Raw genomic sequence first — 27,698 nt, forward strand, 5'->3', positions numbered from 1 at the left:
GTTCAAATGAAAGGAAGAGCTGCACATCACTCACTTTAAATCAAAAGCTAGAAATGATTAAGCTCAGGGAGGAAGTCATGTCAAAAGCTGAAATAGACCAAAGCTAGGTGTCTTGTGCCAAACAGCCAAGTCGTGAATGCAAAGGAAAAGTCACTGAAGGAAATTAAAAGTGCTATTTCAGTGAACACATGAATGATGAGAGAGCAAAATCAGTCTATTGCTGATACGGAGAAAGTTTTAGTGGTCTGGATAGAAGATTGAAACAGCCACAACGTTCCATTAAGCCAAAGCCTGATCCAGAGCAAGGCCCTAACTCTGTCCAATTCTGTGAAGACTCAGGAAGGTGAGGAACCTACAGAAGGAAAGTGAAGCTAGCAGAGATTGTTTCATGAGTTTTTTTTTTTAATTTTTATTTATTTATGATAGGAACACAGTGAGAGAGAGAGGCAGAGACACAGGCAGAGGGAGAAGCAGGCTCCATGCACTGGGAGCCCGATGTGGGATTCGATCCCAGATCTCCAGGATCGCGCCCTGGGCCAAAGGCAGGCGCCAAACCGCTGCGCCACCCAGGGATCCCTGTTTCATGAGTTTTAAGGAAAGAAGCCATTTCTGTAACATAAAAGTACACGGTGAAGCAGCAAGTGCTATTGTAGAAGCTGCAGCAAGTTATCCAGAAGATTTAGCTATAATTATTAATGAACGTGGCTACACTAAACCACCTTCTTTCTTTCTTTTCTTCTTCTTCTTCTTCTTTCTTTTATTTATTTATTTTTCTTTCTTTTAAAGAAAGAAAAAAATCTTTTAAAGATTTTATTTATTCATGAGAGACACACAGAGAGAGTCAGAGACACAGGCCGAGGGAGAAGCAGGCTCTATGCAGGGAGCCTCATGTGGGACTCGATCCCAGGACCATGGGATCACGCCCTGAGCTAAAGGCAGATGCTCAACCACTGAGCCACCCAGGGGTCCCTAACCTACAGATTTTCAATGTAGATGAAACAGCCTTTATTGAAAGAAGATGCCACCTAGGACTTTCATAGCTAGGTAAGAGAAGTCAGTTGCTGGCTTCAAAGCTTCAAAGGCAGGGTGACTGTTGTTAGGGGCTAATGCAATGGATGACTTTAAATTAAAGTCAATGCTTACTTATCATTCCAAAGATCCTAAGGTCCTTAAAAATCATGCTAAATCTACTCTGCCTATGCTATATAAATGGAACAGCAAAGTCTGGGAGACAGCACATCTGTTTACAACATGGTTTTATTGAATATTTTAAGCTTATTGTTGATATTTACTACTCAGGAAAAAAAGATTCTTTTCAAGATACTGTCACTCATTGACAATGCACCTGGTCACCCACAGCTCCAATGGAGGTGTGTGATGAGATGAATGTTGTTTTCATACCTGTTAACATAACATCCATTCTATAGCCAATGGATCAGGGAGTAATTTTGACTTTCAAGTCTTATTATTTAAGAAATATATGACATTAGGCTACAGCTGCTGTAGTGATTCCTCTGAAAGATCTGGGTAAAGTAAACTGAAAACCTTCTGGAAAGGAGTCACCATTTGAGATGCCATTAAGAACATTCAAGATTCACCAGGAGAGGTCAAAATATCAACATTCACAGGAGTTTAGAAGAAGTGGATTCCAACCCTCATGGATGATTTTGAGGAGTTCAAAACCTCAGTGGGGAAGAAACTGCAGATGTGCAGGAAATAGCAAGGGAATTAGAATTAAAAGTAGAGTTTGGCTTGCTTCAATCTCATGATAAAACTTTAATGGATGAGATGTTGATTCTTATGGATATGAGCATAGAAAGTAATTTTTAAAAAGCTTATTTATTTAGTTTTTAGCAATCTCTACATCCAACATGGGGTTCCAACTCACAACACCGAGATCAAGAGATGCATGCTCCTTGACTGAGCCAGCCAGGTGCCATAAGAATGTGATTTGTTGCAATGCAATGTACTCCTGGTGAAGAGGCTGTGAAGACTGCTGAAATGACAACAAAAGATTCAGAATATTACATAACCTGAGTTGATAAAGCAGCTGCAAGGTTTGAGAGGATTGAATCCAATTTTGAAAGAAACAGCATCACATGCTACAGAGAAATCATTCGTGAAAGGAAAAGTCAATGAGACAAACTTCACTCTTATTTTAACAAATCGTCAGAGCTAGCCACCTTCAGCCCCCACAACCCTGATCAGTCAGCAGGCATCAACAACAATGCAGGACTCCCCATTACTTGCTGAAAGTTCAGATGATGGTCAGCATCTTTTAGCAGTAAAGTATTTTTAAATTAAGGTATATATATTGGTTTTTTAAAGTTCTTTTTAGATATAATGCTACTGAACACTTCATATAGACTACAGTATGGTGCAAACAACTTATATGCACTGGAAAACTGAAAAACTCATTCACTCACTTTATTGCAGTGGCCTGGAACTGAACCCACAATATCTTCAAGGTATGTCTGTATATACTTAGCTATAACCAAAACACATTTCATGCATGAATCAAAATTTGACAGCGATCTGGGAAACTGTCAGGGGGAACCAGTGAGCAGTGAGTACATTGAGAGCTACCGCCCCCTTGAGCTCTAACATGATGCTAAGATGGGCTGCTAAGCCCACTTTCAGAGCATATTATACTCTTCTGATTCCCTCTTACTGCATAATTAATGAAGAGTTAACCACATCTTGGCTTTCTGTCCCAGGTCTTTGCATTTCAGTAGGGGTGAGTCACAGTAAGAACTTTTGTTTGGGGGAAAAAAAGAATAAGGACACAACCGTACTTGTTATAACCAGAGGCAACTCCAGAATATCAAGATAAGAGTAGTTCAGGGGGCAATGACCTGATTAGAAATAGAGGCTAGGGAACTTGTCCAAAGCTGAGTATACAAAGCAAGGACATGACTTTAATGGAGGTTGTATGCATACACTTACAGCAATAAAAAATAGTGTTTCTCCAAGCTTCATCCACTTAAAGTTGCCAAAAGGTCAATTGTCTTTCTCAAACAATGAGAAGCCCAGGAAAGCCTGAAGGTAATATTTTTTTTTTGGTAGGGTTGCTGATGGGGACCTGTAAAAGTAGGCTGGTCCAGGGCTTAGGGCCTAAAAAGAGGAGCAGGGAGTGACCAGAGGTAGATGGCTGGCCCCCAGACTCTACCATTTCCCAGCCATGTGACCTTGAGAGAGTCACTCCATATCTCTGAGCTTTGACTTCTGTATATAAGGAGCAGTGATACTGATAATTAGCCACAGGTTTATTGTACGGATGCAATGACATAACACGTAGGAAGCCCTGTACCAGATGTGAGTGTCCCACCTACGTCCCCTCGGGCCACCGTGGAGGTTGCCTATAGACAGTTCCCCTACACACCAGAGGCTGCAAATGTTCTCTGCCTGAAGGTGTTCTCTGGCCGTGGAATTTTGCTTGGCCCTTTTGGCCATGGAAGTTTGCTTCGCCCTTTCACAGAACAGACCAGAAGTGCTGGGAAATCCATGCCTCCAAGAGAGATCCTCCATAAAGGAAAGGAATCCACAGGTAAGTACTCCAGCTTTCTGCAACCAGTGGAACAATTCTGACATGCGTTCTGCACCGTCTCCAAACAAGTCCCAGCAGGGGACTGCCTTCAGTGGTGCCTGGCTCATCACCATACCCTTCATTGGCTCTTCTCCTTTCTTTGTCTACTTCCTTGCTCCCTCTTTGTACTTCTTGGGGTCATTTCCAAATGAACTCTGTGTACCAAATCCTTGTCTTAGGGTCCGCTTTTGGGAGAACCCAAAGACAAAAATCAGACCCATGACTCCTTGAAAGGTATCAATTGATGGTGCGTAGGTTCCTCATCAGAACTACAAAACACAGAAATTATTTTAACAGCTATATTCTCAATTCTCCCAAGGATAATGCATAATTAGTACTATTCCAGGTGCATGCAAGAGACATTAATTCATTACATATTGAATGCCTTAGGACATTTGGGCTTAATTTTCTCTCTCTCTCTCTCTTTTTAAGATTTTATTTATTTATTCATGAGAGACACAGAGAGAGGCAGAGACACAGTCAGAGGGAGAAGCAGGCTCCCTGCAGGGGAGCCTGATGTGGGACTTGATCCCAGGAGTCCAGGATCACACCCTGGGCGGAAGGCAGGCGCTAAACCGCTGAGCCACCCAGGGATCCCCTGGGCTTAATTCTCTTACAGAACTCTATCTGTATGCAAGGATAATAATGGCACCTACCTCATAGGGCTTTTAATGTAAAAACGCTTAGGATAGTGCCTAATTCTTAGCAAGGTTTCTACAAAGGTTAGTGTTTGTCATCATCCCCCAGAGTTGAGTAGTACGGAATATTAATTGTCCCCCAGGATCCCCTCTTCTTTTAGTAGTCAGAACCACTCCCAATGGATGCCCAGCCTCCCTTTCAACAAAGTGTGTCCATGTGCCTAAGTTTTAGCCAATGGGTTGTGAGAAGTGATCAGGCAAGTTCTTTATCATATTCTTACAAAGAAGCTGCTTGGCCTCCATCTATCCTTTGTCCCCTTTGCCATGGTAGAGAAATATTGAAAACTTAAGTAGCTACCTTGGTAGCAAAGACAGAAATCTCATATTGAGAACAACAGAGCCACACCACTGTTTACTTCTGGGCTGTGGTGTATGGGAGAAACGAGATCCCATTTTACTCCACTGTATTTTAGGTTCCCCCTTTCCCCAGCAGCTTATCCTTACCTAAGTAATCCAGCTCAAATCCCAAAGAGGAGATCAAGGGGTGTGAGATTTTTCTATCTTTAATTCTTCTATCGTGCCTACCAGGTGCCCGGTACTAGGCCAAGAACTGACTGAGGTCACAAGATGATCAGGATGAAGAACAAACACCACAGATCTCAAAGCATAATGAGATAGAAGGATTGAAAGACAAAACATTCAACCTTCTGTGATAAGTGTTGTGGAGGCAGAGAGGAGGGAGGAATTACCTCAAACCCTAAATTACCTCAAATCCCCGTCAAGCCATCGGGGACAAAGTGGGATGGTCATTGGGAGGCATTCCAGGAAGAGGTAACAATATGTGGGAAATCATGGGCATTTGGGCTAAACAAGTTCTAGATCCAATTTTACCATTCACTTGTCATGTGTCACTTTAACATCCTGAGTCTCATTTCCCAAATCTGCAAAGTAGGATCGAAACTTCCATTTACCTTAGGCTGAGGGGTGCCATAAGAGCTCAAAAGTGAACATTTTGGGGATCCCTGGGTGGCGCAGCGGTTTGGCGCCTGCCTTTGGCCCAGGGCGCGATCCCGGAGGCCCCGGGATCGAATCCCACGTCAGGCTCCCGGTGCATGGAGTCTGCTTCTCCCTCTGCCTGTGTCTCTGCCTCTCTCTCTCTCTCTCTGTGACTATCATAAATAAATAAAAAAAAAAAAAAAAAAAAAAGTGAACATTTTGAAGAGCTATAAAGCATAGTGCAAGTGCTAGTTACTGGCATTGTCATCTTAGAAGCCTAGTTTCAGACATTTTTGCTGGTTGGTTATGCTCGGCTTCACGGGATAAACAGGAACAGGCTCCTGGAGAACTGAGGCTCTTGGAAGGGTGGCATGGGCTCTCAAATTTCTCTTGAGGGCAGCCCGGGTGGCTCAGCGGTTTAGTACCGCCTTCAGCCCAGGGCCTGATCCTGGGGACCGGGGATCGAGTCCCACGTTGGGCTCCCTGCATGGAGCCTGCTTCTCCCTCTGCCTGTGTCTCTGCCTCTCTCTCTCTCTCTCACAAATAAATAAATAAAATCTTAAAAAAAAAAAAAAAAATTTCCCTTGAAAGAAATCCACTCTGCTTGGGAAGTGGTTCAACCTTCTTCATGGCAGTTGGGCAATGCGTACTAACGAGTCTTAAAAATATCCATTTTTAAAGATATGAGGAATTCACCTATTATGCAAAATAATCACAGATGTCACAGAGTTTGTGTATAAGATTGTTGTTTAAAATAGCAAAACCAACCAAACAAAAAAAGCCCAGGAAATATATCTGTACATTAGTCAAACACACTGTGGCACACAATGAATGTTCGTGGACTGCTATACTCAGGACATGAGTAAGTCTGTGTGATAGGCCTTGGGAGAGGAAATGTGTTACCGTCCTCTGCAAGCACGTTCAGGACGACCCCACATCAGAAAGGCGTGGTGCATATATTGTCAGTGCTCAGCTGAGGTCTTTCCCTGGGAACTGCCCTTTACAAAGGGAGCTGCCTCAACAAAGACCCTAGAATACTGCATATACTTTAAACGTAGCCCCACCCCTCCCCAACACACTCATCCCCCTTCCCTGCTTCATTTTTGTCCATAGCACTTGTCCCCATTTGACAACTGTGTATTTTACCTCTTTACTTCTTCATTGTCTGTCTTCACCCTTTAGAATGTAAACTCTGTAAGAATCAGATATTTGTTCACTGCTGTATCCTCCACACCTAGAAGAGCTGAGTGCTGTTTTAGGGTGTTCTAAGCACACAGTAGGTGCTAAACAAATAGTGTCTGAATGAAAGAATAAATACGTGAAAAGGATCTTTCAGTGTCCTCTGAGTTCCTGCCAGGTCTTCCTTGAGGGGCAGGAGTGGGCGCAGGGTGGGGCAGGAAGCAGGGAATAGTAGCAGCAGATGTGGGGAGAGTGTCTCAGGAAGAAGGAGGCTCTGGACAACACCAGCTGATGCCAAACCGTAGCCCAGATACCAGGTTCACTATGGCACCGGGGTCAGGTGGCAGAGGGCTTCTGAGGTGTCATCTAGGTTGGGGGCAGCAATGGAGTCCTGGGCAGAGGGACACAAACCCAGAAATCAGCCCGACGCACAAAACACCCAGATCTTAACGCTCAGAGAAATGTGAGAGCTGTTCTCAAATATACAGTGGGTTAGGTTACCAGCAGCAGGAAGGCGATCCTGAGGGGCTGAACTGGGGCTAATGGACAGACCTTAGACAATTCCTATTTTGGTTTGCTATCGAGAACTGTCCCCCATTCCTCCTTCGCCAGCGCCCACGAGAGCCAGAGTCTGGGGTTCACTCATTCATCCCTGGATCGAACTCGACCCATAGGTTCAAGAGTCATCTGTGAGCTGTGTTTCCCCTGCGCCAGGTGCTCCACTCAGCACTGTGAGAGCGATGCCCAACAAACGTTTTCGAACACATAAATATGGACACGGCTACAAATTGTGGCGGTGGGGCCCCGGGTGGCTCAGCCGCTGAGCGTCCGCCTTCGGCCCAGGGCGCGGTCCTGGGGTCCCGGGGTCGAGTCCCGCAGCGGGCCCGGCACGGAGCCCGCGTCTCCCTCTGCCTGGGTCTCTGCCTCTCTCTGCGTCTCGCATGGATGAGTACACGAAACCTTTTTTTAAAAAAAGGTTGTTAAGGCCCGAAACTGGGTTGGCAGTGTTGGGAGAAGAGAGACCTTCTCCAAGCAGGGGTCGGGAGGCCTCTCCGCGGCCCTCTAGGTGTGAGGGAGCGGCGGGCGGCGGGGAGGCCTCGGGCTCCGAGATGGGGGGCGCCCCAGCCCCGGTCCCCGCCCCCCGTCCCCGTCCCGGTCCAGTGGCGCTGGAGGCTCAGCTTCCCCGTCCCCGTCCTGGTCCCCGCCCCCGTCCCGGTCCCCGTCCCGGTCCCCGCCCCCGGTCCCCGTCCCCGTCCCGGTCCCCGTCCCGGTCCCCGTCCCCGTCCCGGTCCCCGTCCCCGCCCCGGTCCCCGTCCCCGTCCCGGTCTCCGTACCCGTCCCGGTCCCCGCCCCCGTCCCCGCGGAGGGAGTCTCAGAAGCATAAAGCGGCGCGTAGGGCCGGCGGGGGCCTCGGGGCGCGCGGGGGGCCTGGGAACGACCCGCCCACGGACCCAGCAGGCCGGCGGGACCGTCGGAGGGTGCGGGGCGGGAGCGCCGGGCGGCGGGCGGCGGGCGGCGGGGCCCGAGCACGAGGAGCGAGCCCGAAGGCGGAGCGAGCCGCGGCCGGACCCCCGGGGGGCGGCGCGATGACGTCACTTCCGGGCCGGGGCATATAAGCTCCTGCAGCCCCGGCGCGCCGCGGAGAGGAGGCGGGTGGCCGACGGCGCCGCGCACTGGGAAGCTGAGCCCTGCGCCCCCGGTCGCGCCCGCGCCGCTGCAACCCGCTCCCAGGCCGCGCGAGCCGCCAACCCTCGCCAGGGTGCCCGCCGCCCGGGCCTCGGGCTCGCCATGCGCTCCGCCGCCGTCCTGGCCCTTCTGCTGTGCGCCGGGCAAGGTGAGCGAGCGCGGGGCCCCGCCCGCCGCCCCCAGGCCCGGCCCGGCCCGGTCCCCCGTCCCCCGTCCCCCGTCCCCGGTCCCCCGCCTCCCGCCTCCCGCCTCCCGCCTCCCGCGCGGCGAGCGTTCAGCACCGCGGACAGCGCCCCGCTGCCCCGGACCCCGCGGAGCCGCCGCCCCCCCGACCTGCTGTGGGAGCCGCCGTAGGGCCCCCTGGCGCCCCCTCTCGAGCCCCGTCTCGAGCGCCTCGGGGCCGGCCCCGCTCCGCGCCTGCCGCGCAAGGTCATGGGGGAGGTGGGACACCGCCGCGGCTCCCGCCCTCCCGCCTCCCGGCTCTGGGCTGCCCCTCTCCTCACCGCTCACAGCCCTCGGCCTCCGCGGTCCCTGTTCCTCTCCCGCCTCCTTCCCCACCCCAGCCCCACTCAGCCACTGGCCTTGATTTCATGGCCCTGCCTTCCGCCTCCCCCACCTCCCACAAACCCAGAGCAGGAGCTTTCCCAAGGGGAGGTCAGGGAGCTCAGTGCAGCGCCCGGGGACCATCCCCCTGGGGGCAGCAGCCAGGGAAGGGAAACAAAACCAACCCCAGCACCCCAGCATCTCAGTGGGGGGAGTTTTGAAGGAGAGCACGGGGCTGGATGGGCCCCTATGAACCCAGTCGGGAAGGACTGGGCTCTCCTCTTGGAGCAGAGGCATGACCCCAGCTCTCTCCTTCTCTTCCCAGCCATTGCCCTTCCTGTGAGCAGCCCGATGAATAAAGGGGACACTGAGGTAAGAAGGGGTACGGGAATGCCCCAGGGTAGTGGGTGGGAGGCCCCCGTGAACACCTCACAGCCAGGTTTTGGTCAGCTGCAGGAGAGAGTCTGGCATAAAGCCAAGAGCCAGCACTGCGGCTGCTGAGCCTGGGGACAGCTTGTAAAAGAAGATATCAAAGATTGCTAGATTTCCCTGCCATCCCGCTGTGGGGACTTCCCCAGCTTCTTCTGAGCTGGGTATGCTGCCGATGGGGCCTGGCTCTTAGCTACTGGGCCAAGATGCCAGGCTTGTTGCTGTGAATGCTCCAAATCTGCAGGCCCTGCATGAGCTGCTGGGGGGCACTTCTCTGTGGTTATGGTTGTCCGCAGACCTGCAAGAATGGTCTTCACTTTTCTGGCTCTGGCTTCCCTCTTTGAGCTTCTCCTCCTCCTCAGGCTCTGCCAGCAATCCCCCCCCACCACCACCAGCCCCCCCTCTCGCCCCCGCCCCCACCCCGGGCTGCATAGGCCCTCTGGCCCCAGCTCTCCCAAAGGCCACGAAAAAAACACTCTTGACCATGGCTTCTGCACCCAGAGGCCTGGCCATTGGGGCTGATGGTAGACGTCAGCCAGGAAAGGGCCTTAGGAGATACTAGTGGGAACCTGTAGCCAGTGAGACGATCTCTGTTGGGTGTGTACTTGGAAGTCATTCATGTCTGGGCTGGGGTTCTTTCTCCAGTCTCTGGTGCTCACAGACCCTCACTTGCAACTCTGATACATTTCTACCTTTTCAGGGCCTGTTTTCTTCCATTCCAGAGGGGCTATGGTTAAACCCAAAACATCAAAGCAATTTCAACCTCTATTTGCTCAGTTATATTTCATGTGTTTTCCTTGCAGACAGGCCTATATGTGGGCCTCTACCACTGTGTGGTTTTGGTAAAATTCCTTAATTTTTCTGAGCTGCCCCTTTATCCATCTATAGTATTTCCCTTGAGGGAAATTGTGAGTGTAGGAATCATAGATGTAAGGCACCTGGCAAATAGCAGGTCCTCGGTAAATGGGCACCTAGAGCTTCCCCTCTGAGCTCCTTATTATTCTTTGGACCCATACCCAATTTCTCTCTCCCAAAGTCTATCCTCATGGACTGCTGATCATCTGATATTCCCAGTGTAAGGTCGACAGCTACAGCGGGAGGCAGGGTACAGGCTGCAGGGCCCTTCCTACCAGATCCTTCATGGTCACCATACTGGACCCAGCAGCCTGGGGTCAGGGGCACCATAACAGCTAGTGAAGACCTAAATATTCAATCCTGTGATGCTGTGACTACTGAAGCGCCTGTTTGCCAGTTTGCCATCCTCAATTTTTGGATGGGTTGCTTTGGCATGACATAAACACAGCCTGCCACCCCCTCACTCCCTACCAGCATTGCCTAATGCATGTCTGACACCTCCTGCTTCTCTGCCCTGCTCTAGGCAGCCAAAGCAGGTGGAGAGTTGTGAATCCCTCCCTTGGTGTGTGTGGCACTTCACACTTTATAGAGTGTTTTCCCATCTGTGTCTGATCACCCTGGGAGAGGAGTTGGAAAAGTCTTCTTGCTCTCATTTTACAAATGAGAAAGTTGAGGCTCAGAGAGGTCAAGTCATATGTTCAAGATCACCCAGTGTGGATACAGCATGGCAGCTGCCACTACCTTCAAATATCCATGTATCAGCTGCCTAATTACCCACTGCACCTTGCTGGGCACTGGACAAAACGTTCAGAGATATGGCTGCTGTTGGCCTGGGGCAGGCACCCAGATGTAGCTGATGTGAGCCCACATCCAGCCACAGGACTTATCCCCAGGGTAAATATAAATCCAGACCATGAGGCTGTCACTCCCTGCGTGTAACAACACCATGGATTTTGGGAGAGAGTGACCCAAGTCCTGTTTCCAGACAGGGTAGAGCTAGGGAAAGTCTTTGCTCTCTGGGCTGTCCAGAAGTACTTCCTGGAGGTAGTTGACCTTTGAGGCACCTGCAAGACTAATGTACTTCTAAAAGACATACCTTAATGCCCAGGAGCAGCTTCCCCATCGTTAGAGAGACATGTGGTACTGGGTACCCAGTACTCAGCTCCCACCATGTCTCACCTTTGAGGGGTTACCTGCTGGCTATATCATTAGAGTGCCTGGCACATGGCAAACACCATCTAAGGGGTTTCTATTATTGCTCTTATTGTCTGGCTGGGAATGCAGAGCTGTGCACCTGAGACAGGCATCCAGGGACTCCTGAAGACAAAAGCAAATGGTCCTATGTTCTCATTAGGAATTTGTCCTGGAGCTGAGCCCCAAACACAAACCAGCCCCAGTGTGCCCCCACTCTCTTCCTAGGTGATGAAGTGCATCGTTGAGGTCATCTCTGACACACTCTCCAAGCCCAGTCCCATGCCCGTCAGCCAGGAGTGTTTTGAAACACTCCGAGGAGGTACAGGCAAGGCTGGGGGCGGCGGGGTGGGGGTGGGGGTGGCGGCGCACTGCCCCTGGGGCTGGGAGGTGAGGATACAGGTCTGTGGCTTTTGGCAGAATTCAATGATTTAATTCAACAGTCACCATCAAGTGCCTGCCCTGGTTGGGCTTGTGCTAGTGTTGAAGTGGTATGGGGTGGGGGGGGGGGGTTTGTCACAGCTCCTGGAGCTTGCAGACCAGCAGATAGAACAGATAGGAACACAATTAACTAGAATTCTGGGTGGAATGAAACCAGGGCCGGAGCAGCAGGCCACCTGGTCTACCCTGTGGACAGAGATGTTGTGTTATGATATCTCCAGAGCCAAGAACAGCTGGTGCCCGGCAGATAGTCTGTAGGTTTGTGATGAGGAAAGGAGTGTTGTGGGCATGACAAGGACGGAGTGTTTCCAACTGAGCAGTTGAGTCTTGCCCAGCTGTTGGAGGGTCCACCATTAGCACTGGGGGCGGACCGTCCAGGAAGAGTCAGAAACCAACGGATAGAAAAGTCAAGAAAGGGTAGAACACGGTGTAGAGACAACCCCGGCCACACCTGAGGGCCTGGCTCTCCCGCGGAGGCCTGGGCGCTGGGCTGGTGCCTGACCTCTTGAGGCCGTAGGAAGCAGTGACGTTGGGAGGGCAGCCAGTTCCACTGTGTATCTCAAGATGCAATCTTGCGGCTGCTCCCCAGGTTTTCAGTTTCCAAAATAAACTTGTGCTCAGCTGAAAATTGATGGTAATCTCTTTCTCGTCTGTTCTCTGGAAACCACTCATAACGACTCTCCCTCCTTGCAGATGAACGGATCCTCTCAATCCTGCGACATCAGAATTTGCTGAAAGAGCTCCAAGACCTTGCTCTCCAAGGTATTTTCCAGTCTCTGCATAGGAATCTGGATAAATTCCAGTAATTGATAGAAAACCAGGATGGAAGTTTGAGCAAGGTCCTATTTCTCTCTGACTGTTATTTCCCTGCCAACATAGAGGAGGAAGGTGGGCTCTTCCCTGTCCCAATTTGTCATTGATACAGTTAAAGAGATAAAAGCCCAGAGAGGTTGAGTGACTTGTCCAAGGTCACACAGTAAGTTAAGGACATGCCAAGATGTAGCTCTCCTGATACCCTGCTGTCTCTGGGTATGAGTCATCTCGGTGGGGGTACTTTTAAGACTACGTTGCAGAGAAGATCCCTTTCCTCTGTTAACTGAAAAGCAAATTGGTCTCCAGGAAAAAGGAGGGGCCCATTACCACTTGTGAGCTTCTATTCAAGGAGTAGATGGGGAAAGCAAGGTCTTGCTTGCCCCCAAAACACAGACCAGACTCTCAGCATGTTTTAGAGTCGAGTATGTTTTTCTCTCAGAGATTCAGAAACATCCAGTGATACTCTTGGGAATGGAGTGACTTTGTGGGGGTAGTGAGCATCTTGTCACTGAGGATATGCAAGCAGAACCCAGATAGGATGCTGGGATGGAGAGTTAGGCTGATGTCATCCCGTGGATGCTCATGCCCAGATTGCTTCCCAGATTCCTTCACATGTGGTTCATGTGAGTCACAGAGATGTCCCTGGTACATTGAAAAAAGATGGGTCCTGGCCTTGCATCTTTCCAAGGTGACGCCCCTGTGGGAAGTGGCCGCTGGCGCTGTGCCTCTCCCCAGGCACTGGCCCTCTGCCAGAGATCTGCATCTACGTCCACCGAAGTGAGGACTCACTTTCGGGGCTGGGTTTCTGTGGGTGCAGTGAGGTGGGAGGCGCGCAAGCTGCTTCGGCTCCGGGAAGGCTTCAGTCTAGGGCCCACGGGAAGACCCTCCACGAGTGCGAATGGACGGCAGGCACCCGGTCACGCGGCCACCGGGAGCCTAAAGTGAGTGCCTGGCGCGGTGCTGGCTGGGGCCTGGCTACCACCGCCTGTCTCATCCATTTCATCTTCATTGACCCTGGTGGGTTTTTTTTAGCTAAACATTAAATATTTTATTGCAATATGATAATTTAAAACTTAAATATTGAATGACTGACTTATTACATTTAAATAATTAAATCAAGTCAATGGAGACTGTTCCAGGGGTACGTGTCCTGGTGTGTCTGCACACATGGATGTGCGTGTCCAACACGAACCTTCTCGATGCGCACGCGCATCACTGCTCTCTAGTAAGAGTACGGGATGAGGCTACGTGTCCGCCTGTCTGCCCACCCAGGCGTCCTCCCATCCACTCCCTCTTCTGCACTCAGACTGTCTCGTGGGCACCCGCACCTCAGCTAGCTCGCCACCCCACATCACATGGTGAGGAACAAGCCACTGGGAGGCGTGACCCGGGGTCCGCGTCTGCGGCCCACAGCCGATGTGCCGGCGCCTCCACCCACCCCAGGGATTCCCAGCCTGGTGAAAACTGCAGCAGCATCTGCAGAGGTGGCCTGGCCAGGGGGTCGTCATCAGGAAGCGGGCACAGGTGGGGACAGAGGCAGGAGCCCGGGGCCTAGGCAAGGAGAGGGCCGCCTGCGGATCCTGGCAGAAGCTCAGGCAGCTGCTGCCCAAGGACCAGGCCTGACAGGGTCCTGGAGGGACCTGGTAGGAGGGGTCCTACCAGTCAGTACTGAGGGGCCCTCACGCTCTGCTCCCCGGACCCTCGGCTCCATCTTTGTTGCTGTTGGAGGCAGCAGGCGAGGCTTATCCTCGTTTCCCAGGTAGGAGAAATGTGTGCGTGGAGAGGGGCTGTGGCTGCGACGGGCCCTGGCTGGGAGGGGGCGGGGAGCTAGCACCCCTGCCCCCAGACTTGGCGCTGACTCATCCCACCGGGCAGGCCTGGAGTGCCACGTGCCTGGTTTACAGAAGTAAAGGGATGCCGTCACTTGCAAATATGCCAGGGCTGGGCTTGGCCAAGTTGGACTTTGTTCTTTTTTTCTTTTTTTCCCCTCCTTCTCTCATACCAGGTGCCAAGGAGAGGGCACATCAGAAGAAACACAGCGGTTCTGAGGATGGACTCGCAGAGGCTCCTGACAAGCAGAATGACCAGGCCGAGCAGAAAGGTCAGTGCCGCCAGTCTAGCCAGAAGTGGGGGAGAGAGGATGTAGGAGCTGTACTTATAAGGATTGGGAGGGGTTAAGGAGCCCCTCCGTTAGGGCCTGTCAGGCAGCTAGCTCTCATTTTAATCTGTCCTGCACAAATGGAGAAACTGAGGCCCAGCGTGCTTTAAGCAGCATCACTACAGATGCACCTGTCCCCCGGGATCTGGTGGTGCCTCAGCATCAGTCCTGTTGTATGAGGATCCCAGACTCAAACACTAAATGAACCTGGATCATCTTTCTTGAAGCCAGAGAGCTTCTAAGGTCAAAGAGATCATGACTTAGGTCACGGGGGATGCCCCAGGACTTGTCCTCCCGCTTGGCAACAGCCACAAACCACCTCCGCTGGGCCTGCCCTTTGCATGTGGAAGGTTGGGGGACAGGCCAGTTCCAAGGATCAGGGGTCTCTGAGGGCTTCCATTTGGGGAGGCAGCTATGCGTCACCTGCATGTGGCACTTGGAGGCCCTGCTGCTTACAGACAGTGAGCATGGACAGGTCACCGTGCCTGTCCACGGGTCGGGCAGCGTTTCTGTAGATAGGATGGGGACACTTGGACCTGGGGGCCCAGAGTCAAGTGGTGGAATGTACTTGGTTACAGTGCTGGGTTTACTTTTCCTGGTTAAAAGGTACCTTCAAGGCAGCCACCAGAAAATGCCTTTTAACGAACCCATACAGTTAGGGATGGAGCACTTCCAAAGGACACTCAAGGCAGAGAAGCTCATGTGGAGGGGAGAACAAAGCTGCAGCACTGGTGCCTCTTACACAGAGAGGTTAAGGCACTTGCTCAAGATCACATAGCAATTCAGCTGATGTCCTAATTTTTAGTTCTGGGATCATTTTCAAGGTCTTTATTTTTTTTAAATCACTTCCTGCTTTAAGAAGTAGAATTACAAAGAAAGAAACACATACCCATTGTGCTGGGGTCAGACCCAGACATGGAGCAGGTAACACTAATTGTCATGAGTGTCTCAGGTGGGACTCACTGGAAGCCCAGAGATTCAATGACTGAGTTCTGAAATCGGGGGAGACCCCAGGTGCAGCCTGGTCCTCAGGGCCTGTTGTTTCTGCAGAGGTGACGGGAGAGGCATCCCCCAAGGATGCTGTGGAGAAAAGAGAGGATCCTAAAGAGACAGAGAATGATGGAGACACAGACGGAGCCAGGCCCCAAGCCTCCCAGGAGCCTGGACAAGGGCCCCAGGTCGAGGGGGACAGCCAGGCCCCAGGGCAGCAGGAGGCTGCCAACACTCACTCCCCAGCCAGCCTTCCTGGCCAGAAACACCCAGACTCACAGGCCGAGGAAGACAGCGAGGGCCTCTCTCAGGGCCTGGTAGACACAGAGAAGGGCCCGGATGCAGAGCAAGGGCAGCAGGCAAAGCGAGAGGAGGAGGAGGAAGAGGAGGAGACTGGAGAGAAGGCTGCGACTGAGGAAGAAAACCCCACGGAGGCACTTAATCCCCACCCAAGCCTCGGCCACCAGGAGACCCACAGGGGTGAGAGTATGTATGATGCCTGAGGGGGAGGGGGCTCATCCACACTCTCATTCCACCTCCACTGCAATCCTGGGAGGTCGGTATTAGCTCTTTTCCACATGGAAAACGGGCTCGGAGAGGTTAAGTAATCTGCCCAAGCTCACGCAGCTGATTTGTAGTAAAAGCAGAGATTCCAGCCCAGGTTTGTGTGACTCCAAACCCTGCATCTCTCACTATTCTACACGGCCCCTCCCCTCCAACCCAGGAGACGAGAGGGTGAGTGGGAACAGAGGGACAGGTGAAAACGGGCTGGGCTGGGGGACAGTGTCAGCTTCACCCAGGGTCTAGGGGAGCTGCTGGCTCCTCAGGGGGCCTTGTCAGGGACCTTCCTGGCTCCCCAGCTGGGGCCCCGTGATCAGGGACTTCTGGGAGGAGGGGCCCATAGAACACGCAGGCTCTGGCCAACCTGCCTCTGAGCTTTGAGAGGCTCTTGCAAAGTGCGATATCAAGACGGCCTTTGCCTCCAAGTAGGATCATCACGGGGAGGCTGGGCTGGATCTGGCTGTGGTCTGCGGTCCCAGCAATGGCCACAGGCCCTGGGGAGCGGCAGGGGCCAGGGCGGTGCTCCCGCCTTCATTCTATTGCTCTTGTGCACCACCTGCTCCAGGTTGGCCCGAGGCTCAGGCTGTGGACGAAGCCAGGAAGACAGGGGCTAAGGAGGCTCGGCCCCCCGAGGGAGAGGGAGAGCGGGAGCACTCCCGGCAGGAGGAGGAGGAGGAGGAGGAAGAGGAGGAGATGGCAGAGGCCCCTCGAGGCCTCTTCCGGGGCGGGAAGAACAGGGAGCTGGAGCAGGAACAGAAGGAGGAGCAGCTCTCCAAGGACTGGGAGGGTGCCAAGCGATGGAGGATGGACCAGCTGGCCAAGGAGCTGACGGCCAAGAAGGGGCTGCAGGGGGAGGACGAGGACGACGACCCCGACCGTTCCATGAAGCTCTCCTTCCGCGCCCGGGCCTATGACTTCAGGGGGCCTGGGCTGCCGCTGCGTCGAGGCTGGAGGCCGACCTCCCGGGAGGACAGCGTGGAGGCGAGTCTGCCCCTCCAGGTGCGCGGCTATGTGGAGGAGAAGAAGGAGGAGGAGGGCAGCGCCAACCGCAGGCCAGAGGTTGGTACGGGGCGGACTCCAGCCCCAGGCCAGGCCTCCAGAATGTGGGCCAGCCAGATGTGCGGTCCTGCCCCGCGGAGGGGACATGGCCAGTCCTCGGGGGTCTGAGCCCGAAGAGGCATACAGATGGGGCGGGGTGGGGGGCTCTGGGGAGCGGGGCAGGGCGGGGAGGGCAGGGGGTGGGGGGGTGAGTGAAGTCTGGCTCACAGGCTGCAGGCGGCTTGGGGCAATGTTCCGGGGCGGGTAGGTCTCTGTCCCGCAGCGGGAGGGGCTGGAGTGAGTGCAGCTGCGCAGAGGGAGCTCTGAACGGAAAGCGCCAGGCAGGGACCGGCCTGGGGAGGCCCCACTGGCCCCGAGAGGGTAGGGCCAGGCTCGGGGGCCCTAGGGACGGGGAGGCCAGGGAAGCCCCTGCACACAGTGATCCAGCAACACCCCTACTGGGAGGCACACTTTCCCCCTAGGTTCAGATCCTGCCTCCTCTCCTGTGGCAGGGCCGGCCACAGTACCTCAGGCCTGGTGGGGAGGGGTGAGGGAGGCACGGAGGCCCCAGAAGACCTGGGTTCTGCCTCTTGCCAGCTGTGTGACTTTGGGCAGGTCATTCCCCTTCTCTGAGCTTCTGTTTCCCCCATCTGAGAAATGGGAGCAAGGTGACCTTCCTTGCTCACCTCATTGTTGTGGTCGGAATATAGGAGCATTCACAGCCTGGCTACGGGCAGGGCTACCCCGTTAGTTCAATGGTGTGCTGGGACGTAGCTGCAGAGGTGAGGAGGCGGAAGCTGGGTCCCCGGCAGGCTGGCGACACTGCCCTACAGCTGGAGGTGGCCTTTGGGGTCTGTGGTCCAGCCCTTGCTGCCCTGCAGGGCAGGGACCTCTCCATGGCCCCAGTGCCGTCTGCCCATCCTGACACAGACGTGGCTCCTTCCTCAGGTCCCAACCATCTTTCTGGGCTGTGACCAGGTTCGTGGTACCTCCTTGGCAGCCGGAACCAGGATGCATCCCCAGGAAACTGCCCCCACCTAGCTTTGGTCCAAAACAAGCCTGGGCACCTCCCAGGTCCCCCCCCCCCCCCCCCCCCAGAAGCTGGAGACAGTGGAGTGCCGTGAGGGGCCTGCCAGCTTCCTGTCTCCATAGGCAGAGCAATCCCTGGGCTGCCAGGCAGAGAAATGGGGACCCCAGAGCCACGAGGGCAGGGCAGGGCCTCCTCTCCACCAGCCCCAGGGTCTCCTCAGAAATGCTCCAGCATCACAGAAACTCACGCCCCAGGGGCTGCTCCAAGACAGAAGCTCTAGGGCCCCTAACCATGGCCCGGTGGATTACTCCATGTCCTGCCCAAGGTCACCACCGGGGGGGGGGGCATGGCTTTCCCTAACTGCGGCTCCAAGTCCCAGGTGTGTGGGCACTGGTCCCAGCTCCGGGGGTCCTGGCAGTTCCCCGAGGCTGCAGCACAGAGCACGGCTCACGAAGGGCTGCCCTGCCTGGCACCACCCTGGCAGCCAGAGCTTGGGGCCCCTGTGACTGGGGCTAAGGATCCAGGCCCAGCCCCCAGCAGGTAGAGGCCGGGCAGCTCCCGTATCCCCACAGCCCCTCAGGCCAGGAGGAGCACTGGAGGCTTTGTGTTCCCTGGGTTCGCCCAGAGCCACCAGGGAGGAGGCCACCGGGGGTGGTGGAGGCAGGCCCTGTCCCCTCCAGTTCTCTGCACAGTAACCCCCAGTAACCCCAGCAGGGCAGCATCTCTGTCCCCACGGTGTGAATGGAGCAGAGAGGCCGAGCTACCCATCTGAGACCACACAGCGGCCACGGCACAGCCAGGCTGGAGGACCGCGCCCTCCACGCCGCCTGCCTGTCCTGGCCTGACCTGATGTTCGTTTGTTCTCTCCTAGGACCAGGAGCTGGAGACCCTGACGACCATCGAGGCAGAGCTGGAGAAGGTGGCCCAGCAGCTGCAGGCGCTGCGGCGGGGTTGACCCGCCGGCCAGCCCCCCCACCCAGGGCCCCAAGGCAGCCGGTGGTCCTGGCTCTGTTGTTCCCCCTGCAGGTCCTGGCCAGGTACGGCTGCTGTTAGGGAGACCGCTGCAGCCTGCCCAAAACCCAGGCCACCCTGACCCCCTCACCCCTTTCCTCCTGCTCCCAATTCCTGCCCCTGTGCGCCCCTCTGCAAGGGCGGACCCCTCCACGACTTTAACCGGTTGTCTTTTCTCGCGAGACACAAGCAGATTTCTAGAAGTTTCCTTCCCACCGTCAGAGCCATTGGGTGCAACTGCAATAACTTCTAACCTTTTGGTGAAAGCTGAGGATTCCTAATATATTCTTTACAAAATTTATCTAAGGAAAAATAAATCTGCTCTGGGCTCTTCTGGTTTCTGTGACGGTTTCCCCCTCTTGACTCAGAGTGGGGGAGGGTGAGATGGGTTGGATTCAGGCAAAGGGACAAGGGGAGGTTTACTTCCCTGGAGCAAATCCTTTCTGGGTTACTTTTTTAGCCTGGGACTCTGGGTCCGCGACTTTGCATCCCTGGACGTCAGTCTCTTCATTTGAAAAATGGAATACTTATTTCCTCATTAGATGGTGACAGGGATTCAAAGGGCCCAGGGCCACAAAACCATGACGATGATGACATGAATCCATGAAGGGTCTTGGCCACCTTTAGGCCTCACTGATGAGGCTGGCGGGGGGTGCCCACTGCGGCTGCTAAGCACCCCGAGGCACAGAGGGACACCCCCACGAAGAGCTGGTGCCATAAGACGTCTATGTCTTCACACATTTCAAGGGTGTGCTCCACCCCCAACAGTGACAGAAATGACACATCAACCGTGTTCCACCAGGCAGTCAGGTATCAAAACACCTGCTACCGAGGCCAGTTAACAGAGAAAACAAGAGGTCCCCTTGTCCCTGAAATAACCCACCCCGAAGATGGCCACCTGCGCTGTCATAATCACGTGGAGAAGCCAAAGGGCCGGCAGATGTGTCCTGGCTCTTCCAGAAGCCGTGACTCTACATACAGGATGTACACTCGTAGAAACCTCATATGTGTGTATGTTCACAGATCAGATACAAAGCTGCTCAGGGTTCTGGGAAATGTTGCTTGTCGCTTGTGAGGAGGACTTAGCATTTGTCACAAAGCTCAGGTGTCACAAGAAACGCCACATTTTTGGTGAAGTCGCCATGCGAGGAGCTTTTTGAGAAAAAACAGATGTTGACAGGGTGTGATCCCACAAACAGCTCTGGAGGGAGAGGTCGGCCTCTCCCGGCCCTCAGGGCACATCATGGATAAGTCTGCAAGTGAAGGGGAAAGGCCCCTGGGGGCCTGGGGAGGGGCAGGTGCTTGGGAGCAGAAGGGGGGGCGCCGGGGTCCCACCTCACTAACAGTCCTGGGAACAGCTTGTGTCTGGGGCGGGCGGGGGATCACCCCAAGCTCACACAGGCGGCCCTGTGCACAGAGGTGGACGCCCTTTCTCGCGGAGGGCAAGACCAGTGGGAGCGCGGCTGCTCTGGAACCTTAGCCACGTCGATGCAGGCTCGGGCTCGGGCTCGGCGGGGAGACGCGAGGGCTAGGGCGCAGCCAGGCTGACCCGGGAGGCAGAAGCCCAGCCGCTTTGTCAGGCACCAGGCCAGCTCTCTGCCTCGTGGCCGGCCAGCACACGGCTCACGGAGCCATCAGGGGTCCCTCCACGTGAGTGACTGTCCAGGGGCAGAGGCACGAGCACAACCCAGGGGCTTGAGCCGATGTGGGCTCCCAGATCAGGACAAGGACACGCAGTCTCCCCTGGCCTCAGAGCGGCTCCAGGCCCGGCCCACCCCCCCACGCACTGCAGAGCTCCGATGAATACCTGGTGAAGGACGCCAGGCCAGGACAACCCCCGGGCCCTCCGGAGGACAGGGTCAGTGGCCTGTGCACTGTCCGCGGAACCGCAGCATCTGTAAGCAGACCTGATCCCAGGTTCCTGCTCCACACTGCCCAGCGCTGAGACCCTGCAAGTGACCCCTGACCCCGCCCTGCTGGCACCTGTTCGGGGAGCCCTTGACATCAGCTGTGGGCTCAGCAGCCCCGGGCACTGAATCCCCTGGAGACCCCTACATGCCCACCACCCGGCAAAGGAAGCTTGGGAATGAGAGTCTTGATGTCCTGATTCCCGCAGGGCCGCTCCAGGTGCGACGCGTGCACAGCACAGCCGACCCCTACCCCCGCCAGGGGCCCCACAAGATTCCAGGGCCTCTGGTCCAGAGGCAGCACCAGCGACCCTCAGGAAGGAGCATCCTAGTGGCTCTGCGTTCCCCTGACGCAGACACCGCAAAGCCTGAGGAGACAGGAGGTCTGTGGAGTGTCCTGGGACCCACAGCTGTCAGTGAGCCCCCAGGGACCCTGCGAGGGAAGGTCTGGGGCCGGTGCACCACCACCGGCGACTCATGCTCCCTTCCCATCTGCTCCTGAGGCCCCTCAACCAGAGATGGCCAGTGTTTGCTGGACGGGTTCACAGCCGGGGCAGGAGCAGCCTGTGTGCTCCAGGGGCAGGCCTCCCGTCTCCCACCACCAGGTACTCCCAGTCTTTAGGAAGTGAACCCCTCCCTCGATTCCACTTCTGGAAACCATGGTCACCCTGCTCGCCACCCGCATCGGGGCCAGTGGGGGAGTTACTTGCTGCGTGGGCCCCGGAGCCGGAGCCGAGCTTGGGTGACCTGAGGGGTGGACCTCAGGTACACAGGAGCATGGAAAGGCCTCGGGGGTCACATGGCACCCCCACCCCCGCCCGCCACCTGTTCTGAGGCAGATCAGGGTTGGAGTTTCATTTAAGAGAGTAAAGCTGTTTTATTAACAGTCCAGAACAATGGAAATTTTTAGCAACATTTGTAAACACGTGTGAAATGCGGTTTGATTTCAGTAGTTTATTTTGGAGACAAAGCAGTGCAAGAGGCCAGCCACACTTTCCTGCTTCCCCGGGGCTCAGGGTTGGACTAGGAAAGGCGCCATACAGACATTATAATCAGGGTTCAACACTCAAGTCGTGTAAACGCGGTTAGTCAGGGGATCCTCGGGTCACGGGGTTCCTCAGCCGGCCCAGTCCTGCCTTCCTCTGCCAGAGGGTGGGCGACCCCCCCCCCCACCCGCCCCTGCTGAGCCTGAAGGTACTGCCGCACGCCCAGGCCTCGCAGCAGCATCCTCACTGGGCCACAAAGGACAGCCTGGAGGCCTCTCCCACCTTCTCCAAGTAAAAGGGTATCTGAAGGTCATGCTCACCAGGTCCTTTGCATTTTGCCTTGGTTCACCCTGTCCGAGGGCTGGCGAAGGTCCTCGCTGGCCACCTTCTCTGCGGAGGGGCAGGTGGTGCCCCACTGGCACCGTGGGAGGTGCCCGAGGGGCTGGTGGCATCTGCCGTGCATGGAGGAGGGGGTGAATATTTCCTCACTCCTGGGGCCGCAGCTCCCTTCACACTTGGCCGGCTTTGCGCTTGGGGCTTATGGGGAGTACAGGAGGGCCCGCAGGGCAGGTGTCAGAAGATGTGAAGCGCAGAGGCAGCCCTCCTGGCCATGGAAGCGGGCCTCAGCCACCTTGATGCCAGGGGGTGCACTGGGTTGACTTCTCAGGCAGGCAGGCCCCACCGCGGGGCGCAGGGCATCCAGCCTGCCTGTCAGAGGTCTCTGGTCTCAACTGCTCATCACACAGGAGGACGCTGAGGCCCAGCAACACCTGGGGTGATCTGTCCAGTCACAGCTCAAATCCTTGGCACAGGTAGGATCAGCCTGGGGCCCCTCATGGGTCCCAGGAACCACGTGTGGTCAGGGAGGGAGCCCCCCCCACCCTTGAAGGGCTGCACAGGACCCATGCTGAAGGGCCTGGAGGCCTAGGGTGCCGGATGTGGAGACAGGAACCAATTCAAGGCCTCGGCCTCCCCTGGGAAGCATCCTTTCGTTAGTGGGCCACAGGTGGACCACAGCCCAGACCCTATGTGGGACCCCCCTCCAGGAAGGAGTGGGTGCACCTCCTGCTTCGTCTGGCTCCTGCTCTGGGGAGCAACACCCAGCAGCTCCCCTGGCCACAGCGTGAGGCCCTGTCCCTCCCACAGCTGTGGAAGTGGCCAGCAGGAGGCAACAGAGAGGGGGCCGGGCCTGCGTGCCGGGGGCTGGAGAAGACAGGAGGAACCCTCGTGCACTGTCGGCCACCAAGCACCCAAGCAGGGGCGGCCCCCACGGGGTCCACAGCAGCCATGGAGACACACAGACGTGGATGTGCACACGCACTCGTACACACATAGCAGCCGCACATGCATACGCACAAACCACCTCACACTCAGACCTAGTGTTGAAGACACAACAAGTGTCAACCCAGTGAAGACATCTGCACAGCAGGTACCAGGTGGGATGTCCATCTTCCCCGAGGCTGGACCACTGGGGTACCCTTCCATCTCCCCCTCCACCACCCCTTATTTCGATCATGACATCAGCAAATCAGGTTAAAAATTAAAAATAAAAACCAAACATAAAACAAGAAGAATCAGATCGCTGGGAATTCTTAGTAGGAGCGTCGCTGCTGGGAGCTGCTTGCCCGGCAGGTGCACCCTGCGGCTCACGCCGCCCTCTGGTCCTGGTCTCCATGGCTATTGGGAGGAGGCCTTAGTGGCCAGTGAGGCCACGCAGTGCTGCTGGAAGCTGGGGGACACGGCTGCGGTGCAGCCAAGTCTCTGGTGTGGGAGCTTGGCGGTGCCGCCCGCGCCCATGCCGCCCGCATCGGCCTCCGACGTCCAGGGTGGGTCCGGGCCCATCATGCTGCCACAGCAGCCAGGGCCGGCGCTGCACGTCCGCTCGCCTGCCAGGCTGCCTGCCTGCTCCGCCAGGAGCCTGCTGTGCCTCAGTGGGGCCACATCCCCTGCGGCCGCTGTGGCTGTGCTCTGGCCCTGCAGGACGGTGGCCACGTGGTTCAGGAGGTCTGTGAAGAACTCGCTGACGCCCTCATAGCCTGTGTGTGGGGGAGAGAGATGGGGTGGGGGGGGCGTTAAGCCAGGTTGGGGTGTAAACGTGGCTGCAGACAGAGCAGGCCCACCTTGGGGCTCTTAGAGTCACGGTGGGTGTGCTGAGGACCGAGAGACCAAGGCGTGGTAGGTAAGGGGACAAACTGGAGCAACCAAGCCTAGACTCAGAGTGGGAGTGGGGCCCAAGGCTAGTCCTGGAATTTGGCTGAGCCCAGGGCGTGAAATGCTATTACACTGGAGTGGACAGGCAGACGCCCTGCATCCTGTCCCTCTCAGGCACAGCTTCGTGTCTCATGTATTCACCCCCCACCCCCCATATGCTGTGATGCACGTGGGGGAAAAGGTGTGGAGGGATGGGGAACAGACACGGGCGATGGGGCACGAGGCATGGGGGACGGGAGACGAGGCACAGGGGACAGGGCACAGGAGATGGGGGGAGGGGGCCAGGCTTGGGGGGTAGGGGGACGGGCACAGGGGACAGGACAGCTCCAAAGACCCACTGCACACATGCTCTATCACAAACAGCTCCTTCTCCACGTGGCCTCAGCTTCCTCCTCTGTAAACCGCGAGATCTCGGGGGGAGACTTGACCCAGCGACCCTGGATCGACAGCTATTGCTCTGGGAACAGTCTGCAGCCCTCTCACCCCCAAGTCCCTGCGGGGGAACCGCTGTGCCACATCTCGGGGCATCAAAGCCAGCAGACCGAGACCAGGCCCCCAAGGGGCCCCTGCATGCCCACAACTGAGCCTTGAACACAGTGGGGCTTGGGCTCCCCCACAGTCCATGCTAAACCCCCAAGACAGACACGAAGGCAATGTCAGCCAACTGCTCCTCAGGCCACCACTGAGCGCTGTGCCATCAGGGCCAGGACTCTGCCTACTCCCCCAAAATTTCAAAGATATCAGTGAGTGGGCACCCAACACCGTCCCAAACCAACCAAGGCCTCCAGGAACAGGGCAGAGAGAGTGCGCCTGCCTAGAAGGGGCTCCAGGCACTGCTGACTCCCCACGTGACTGTGACCTCTGCCACAAGGTGGGGCAGGGCAGAGGGAGCAGGACCCTCCAGGATGGGCCTCACTGCTGTCGACACAGGCTGGCTGAAAATAAGCCTCAGGAATGGGCAGGGCGCACTCCTTGTCACAGAAGAGCCCCCCAGGGCCAGGTGGCAGAGGCGGCCTTGCCTGTCCACCATCTGACTTGTCCAGCAAATAACTGCTGTCGTTTTGAGGTGCCTGAGGCTTCAAGGGGAACACAGATGTGCCCACAACAAAAATAAAAATGGGTAAACCAGCTGACATGCCCCGTGCTTCTGTGTGCCCTTGCTCACTTTTCACAATGCTGTTCCCATTCTGCAGATAAGGAGACTGAGGCACGGAGTCAGAGACTGAGCCCATCAGCAGAGGGATGGATGCGGGAATGCGTGTTTGTGTTGAGGATTCCCAGGCTCAGGGAGAGCCAGCCTGCGGGCTGCATGCACAAGGGCCCCACTCGTGGCCTCCTCACCACCCCAGGGGCTGGGGCCAAGGGATTACCCAGGGTTTAGAGGAGGTAAGAGCTCCCAGATGGCAGAGCCGGGACCTCAATCAGCCCTTTGGTACCATCTGCGCCCAGGGTATCACGTGGAGGCCAGGGAAGAGGGGGTGGCCGGGGCCTCCGGTGGGGTGACAGCGGGTGCACGGCTAGGTTTCCAAGGGAGAGATGCAAATGGAGGGCAGAGAGCTGGACAAGAGTCAAGCCAAGAGCAAGGAACACAAGCTGGCTGCTCAGCCAGCACTCTGTGGCCCCCAGACACGGCCCAGGGCTGGGTGTGTGTGTGCTTCTGGGGCTCCCAGGGGTGGTCTGGAGACCTGAGGCTGATCTGGAGATGACGGGGGAGGCCCCTGAGGTCTGCCTGAACTGGCTACCAGCCATGCGGCCAGCTCCCGAGGCCTGGGGAGCTGACTGGGTGACAGCTAGCCCTGCGGGGCAGCAGCTGGGGGCCAAGCCCCGGGCCAACGTCCTCTCCTCCGTCTCTGCAGTGGGAGTCACGGCTCCCGCTGTGCACAACAGACACTGACAACATCCCCGTAGGTGGCTCGTCCCATCACAGGCTGAGAGGGCAGAGCCAGGATTTGAACCCACAGCTTCAGCTGGGAGGCAGGAAGCCATGCAATAGGCAGCAGGGCTCCACTCCTAGCTCTTAGCATGCGCGGGCCACAGGTCTTGGGCAGGTCAACCCGCCCCCACCTCCACGTGCCCACAGATAATGGGACCATAAGAGCTCACTGCATGCCATGCTGTGAACACGAGAGCAAAGCTCTCAGCACAGGCCTGGTGCACCACTAGTAGCTACTGCTCCTGCTCCTCCCCATGACCAGCGGCAGCCTCCTGGACAGGGTGCCACTGCCCACCCAGGGCCCCGAACTGGCCTTCCCCAGCGTGCACCCCTCAGGATATACCCCGAATACTCCAGACCCAGGCTCTCCTGGACACGGCCTCCCCTGGGCTCCCGGGCATTCCCCTGGCATTGGGCTCCCTAAGACAGTTTCTGCTGGGCTGGGTGGCCAAGGTGCTCCGGCTGCCGTGACCCGACCTCCATTCCCGGCCCCACCTGGGTGGCCCTTGTCTCAGCTTCTGTGGCTGGGAACCTCTCCGCCCATGCTGGCTCACAGTGTGCTCCTCTGGGCACATAGGATGTGGAGCCAGAACCGCGCTGGGAGGGGGTCTCTCAGGACCTGCACAAAGCCAAAGCTCAACTGCAGAGCTCCAAATGCTCACCATGTCCCACCTCTATCTTCCTAGAGCTTCTACCCCAACATCCCTGCATTGCCCCCTCCTTGTCCTCCCATTAGTCTGACTTGGCTCCCACTCTGCTGTCATCACCCGTGTCCTCCCTGGTTTAGAGCCTCTGATATGTCACCATTGGTCCCCGACGCACCCTGGATTCCTTTGGTCTCTCGTCCTGTCACTTACTCATCAAAATCCCACCTCTGGCAGCACCCAGGTCTCTATCTAGGCTGCACCCATAGCGACTGGAGAAACACAGGCCACTGTCCCTACCGGCTCACTCTTACCTAGCTCAGAGTGAAACCCCATGCTGTCACCACACCACATGGCCGGCTCCTCTCATGCCTCCTCGTCCCCCCCCCCCCCCCAGAACCCTGGGTGGGGGTAGGTCTTCCATTCCTGCTGGGCTCTGCTCCCATATCATCACTTCAGGGAGGAGCCCCAGGTACCCCTGTCCTTTGAGGGCAGGGCTCTGGCAGCCATGGGGATGCTGCACCATGTGTCTGCAGCATCTGGGACACATAGTAGGGCCTCAACACATGTCAACCAATGAATGACAGAGAGCCAGCCAGTGGTGTCCAACCAGCCTTGGTTTCCTTGGCTGTGACTTGTGATGGTGGCTGAGCCTGGCTGCACACTGAGTACAGCGTCACATGTCAAGCACCCAGCCTGCGGTCCACACAGCCAAAGCCAGCTGAAAGGGTGAAAGAGTCAGCCTTGGGATAGCCCCATGGAACATGGGCCTATCCCAGGACCACCGACCAGGGACTGCATGGCCACCATCCCTGCAGGCGACTAGGCCTGCCAAGGGTTCAGTGGGTCCTATCTCCCCTGAGTCCCTTGCT

General features: G+C 56.1%; 2 protein-coding genes and 1 long non-coding RNA gene across 16 annotated transcripts in view; 1 reads left to right on the forward strand and 2 right to left on the reverse strand.

Annotated features, from left to right (window-relative positions):
- Positions 1-3,245: 3,245 nt before the first annotated feature.
- On the reverse strand, positions 3,246-5,332 carry LOC112909595 (uncharacterized). The gene is made up of 2 exons (XR_003233131.2): positions 5,196-5,332; positions 3,246-3,855 (listed from the first exon to the last, which is right to left on the reverse strand). It is a non-coding gene; the product is annotated as an uncharacterized lncRNA (long non-coding RNA).
- Positions 5,333-8,005: 2,673 nt separating this feature from the next.
- Positions 8,006-19,486, forward strand: CHGA (chromogranin A). Of its 8 annotated transcripts, none has more exons than XM_072761177.1 (8): positions 8,006-8,233; positions 8,954-9,000; positions 11,332-11,425; positions 12,238-12,306; positions 14,363-14,458; positions 15,566-15,985; positions 16,632-17,125; positions 19,006-19,486. In XM_072761177.1, exons 1-8 carry the CDS (start codon positions 8,188-8,190, stop codon positions 19,087-19,089), a joined length of 1,350 nt encoding a protein of 449 aa, XP_072617278.1. In that variant the 5' UTR covers positions 8,006-8,187; the 3' UTR covers positions 19,090-19,486. The 8 variants fall into 8 exon arrangements, with proteins under 8 accessions (XP_072617278.1, XP_072617275.1, XP_072617279.1 ...); XM_072761174.1 differs by having other exon boundaries at positions 8,025-8,233; positions 11,332-11,431; positions 15,566-15,991; XM_072761178.1 differs by having other exon boundaries at positions 8,025-8,233; positions 11,332-11,431; positions 15,566-15,991; positions 16,632-17,065.
- A 2,500-nt stretch (positions 19,487-21,986) lies between these two features.
- Positions 21,987-27,698, reverse strand: part of ITPK1 (inositol-tetrakisphosphate 1-kinase) — a 161,793-nt gene continuing 156,081 nt past the window's right edge. For all 7 annotated transcript variants that reach the window (XM_072761183.1, XM_072761184.1, XM_072761185.1 and 4 more), the window contains one exon: positions 21,987-24,074. In XM_072761183.1, the coding sequence (XP_072617284.1) occupies positions 23,716-24,074 (359 nt within the window). In that variant the 3' untranslated portion in view covers positions 21,987-23,715. The remainder of the gene's footprint in view (positions 24,075-27,698) is intronic.

Source organism: Vulpes vulpes, chromosome 6, assembly GCF_048418805.1.
Source record: "Vulpes vulpes isolate BD-2025 chromosome 6, VulVul3, whole genome shotgun sequence".
Classification (NCBI taxonomy): domain Eukaryota; kingdom Metazoa; phylum Chordata; class Mammalia; order Carnivora; family Canidae; genus Vulpes; species Vulpes vulpes.